General features: G+C 43.7%; 1 protein-coding gene across 1 annotated transcript in view; it reads left to right on the top strand.

Moving 5' to 3' along the window:
- The window catches only part of pdgfrb (platelet-derived growth factor receptor, beta polypeptide), a 20,928-nt gene that overhangs the window by 15,154 nt on the left and 3,274 nt on the right, over nucleotides 1-2,500 (top strand). Inside the window, exon 17 of the mRNA XM_048263451.1 lies at nucleotides 146-257. Coding sequence (XP_048119408.1) covers nucleotides 146-257 — 112 coding nt within the window. The remainder of the gene's footprint in view (nucleotides 1-145; nucleotides 258-2,500) is intronic.

Raw genomic sequence — 2,500 nt, 5'->3', positions numbered from 1 at the left:
TTTCCATTAATATTTATATTGGATCATTTTCCATTTTGACTATCCTGTTTCTGAAGTGCATACTGTATATGTATGTTTCCATGTATGTGTGCATGCATGTGTGTGTGTGTGTGTGTGTGTGTGTTGGTGTGGTGTGTGTGTACAGACGTTCCTCCCACTGAAGTGGATGGCCCCAGAGAGCATCTTCCATAACCTGTACACGTCTCTGAGTGACGTTTGGTCTTTTGGCATCCTGCTCTGGGAGATCTTCACTCTGGGTAATACACCTGCTGCTCTACTCACACACTCTCACACACACACACACACACTCACTCACTCACTCACTCACTCACTCACTCACTCAGACACACACATCCACTCACTCACACACTCACTTACTCATTCACTCACACACTCACTCTCTCTCACACACACACACACACACACATAAACACACACTCACTCACTCACTCATTCACACACTCACTCAGACACACACACAGCCACTCACTCACACACTCACTCACTCACACTCTCACACACTCTCTCACACACACACACACACACACACACACACACACACACACACACACACACACACACACATAAACACACACTCACTCACTCACTCACACACTCACTCCCTCACTCACTCACTCACACACTCACTCACTCACTCACTCACTCACTCACTCAGACACACACATCCACTCATTCACACACTCACTTACTCATTCACACACACACACACACACACACACACACACAGCCACTCACTCACACACTCACTCACTCACTCACACACTCTCTCTCTCTCTCACACACACACACACACACACACACACACACACACACACACACACACACACACACACACATAAACACACACTCACTCACTCACTCACACACTCACTCCCTCATTCTGGGCGGCTTGTCTTACTTTCAAGTCGTTGTGTGAGCCAGACGAGGGGAATGTTTGACACACGTTCAAATGTACCAAATAATAATCCAAACTTTCACCTTAAATAGGATTCTCTATCCTTCTAAACCTAACTGAAAACTATCCTAGATAAAGTATGAATGCAAAGCAATGCAAATGAAGGTCCTTTATCCTTTATTCTTAATATAAAATGATCTAATAGAGTAAAATAGCGGGAAATAGCTTGGTCCAAAAACGGTTTGTTCTCCCGCTGACGAGCATTTTCCTAATCATGCAGCTCTCTGGGCCGCACTTCCTGTCAGTCTATATAGTCTTCCTGCACGTGTGTCCTGCCTTGTGCTGTAAGAACCAGCAGGGGGAGACAACATGAAGTAAACTAAAAACTAAAGGATACATTGGCCCTAACACAGGGATGGATTACTGCACGGGCCTACCGGGCCCAGGCCCAGGGGGCCCTGAAGCCCAAGCCTTTGCATGGAATCATTGCCTCAATATCAACAAATCAGGATGTAGGCTATGAATCTGATTGAACTTAGTATTGGCCATCCCCAAAATGCACCAGAATACAGGAAATAAAAAAAAATAAAAAATTTCTGGGGGAGGACCCCCAACCCCCCCCCCCCCCTTCCACATATACGACAATAAGTGGGGGGTCCTTAATACATCTGGGCCCGGGGGCCCAAAAGTTCATAATCCGCCCATGCCCTAACACACACACACACACACACGCACACACACACACACACATGGGCGCCGCCAGCCATAATCCTGTACACACTGTGCGTACAATTTTTCAACTCTTTATTCATGAAATCATTCAATATTACAACAATAAAAATAGCTTGTGTACTGTCTTAATTGAAACATGCTTCACACACAAATGATAGCCTATGTTTAGGGCAAAGAGAATGGACATCTCAACATATAAGATAGATAAAGAAGGTAGAAGATGATGATTGGTGTAAACTTTGTCACGACATGATAAGCAGTTCTGGCGCTTAAAAACGCAATGTTCCATTCAGTCACAAATCATTCAAGCGTAGTGCTCGTCATGAAAAGAAAACAGCAGCTTAATATTTTTCAGGTGTTTAACAGAAAAAAGTGCGCTGTTCTTAGCAGTTATGCTGAAGGCAGTGAGAATAGGCATTCCATCCTACAGTCACTCTGTTTGGAACATCGTAATTTGGGTTTCAAGATTGATAAGATTGAGTAAATGTAGAGTATGGATCATCTCAAAGTTTGGGACAACCAAACAGCAGTGTAAGCAAATCTTTATTGTTAGGATAACATAACCTAGGCCTGTTACAAATCGCGACATAAGCTCATTAGTTTCTTTTCTTTTCTTTCCCTTGTTCGCGTGTTGGGTAGTGAAGCAGCGATAATGCATTTAAAGCTGTGCTTACGTCACGTGAGCCAGAGCCGATATGGCCAGAGCTGCTTGCTCTGTAAAGGTATTTCTATCACACCCAAATTGCGTTAAAATGGTGTGTTTAGAATTAAACACAATGGTGTGTTTAGAATGAAAGAAATGTCCCTCACCCCAGGACTTTTCAAAAGCTTGAAACACCTCTATGTGTTATG

The sequence above is a fragment of the Alosa alosa genome, chromosome 14, assembly GCF_017589495.1.
Source record: "Alosa alosa isolate M-15738 ecotype Scorff River chromosome 14, AALO_Geno_1.1, whole genome shotgun sequence".
NCBI classification, from domain to species: domain Eukaryota; kingdom Metazoa; phylum Chordata; class Actinopteri; order Clupeiformes; family Clupeidae; genus Alosa; species Alosa alosa.
The sequence above is the reverse complement of the archived record's forward strand: the minus strand, read 5'-3'. Positions and strand labels throughout refer to the sequence as shown.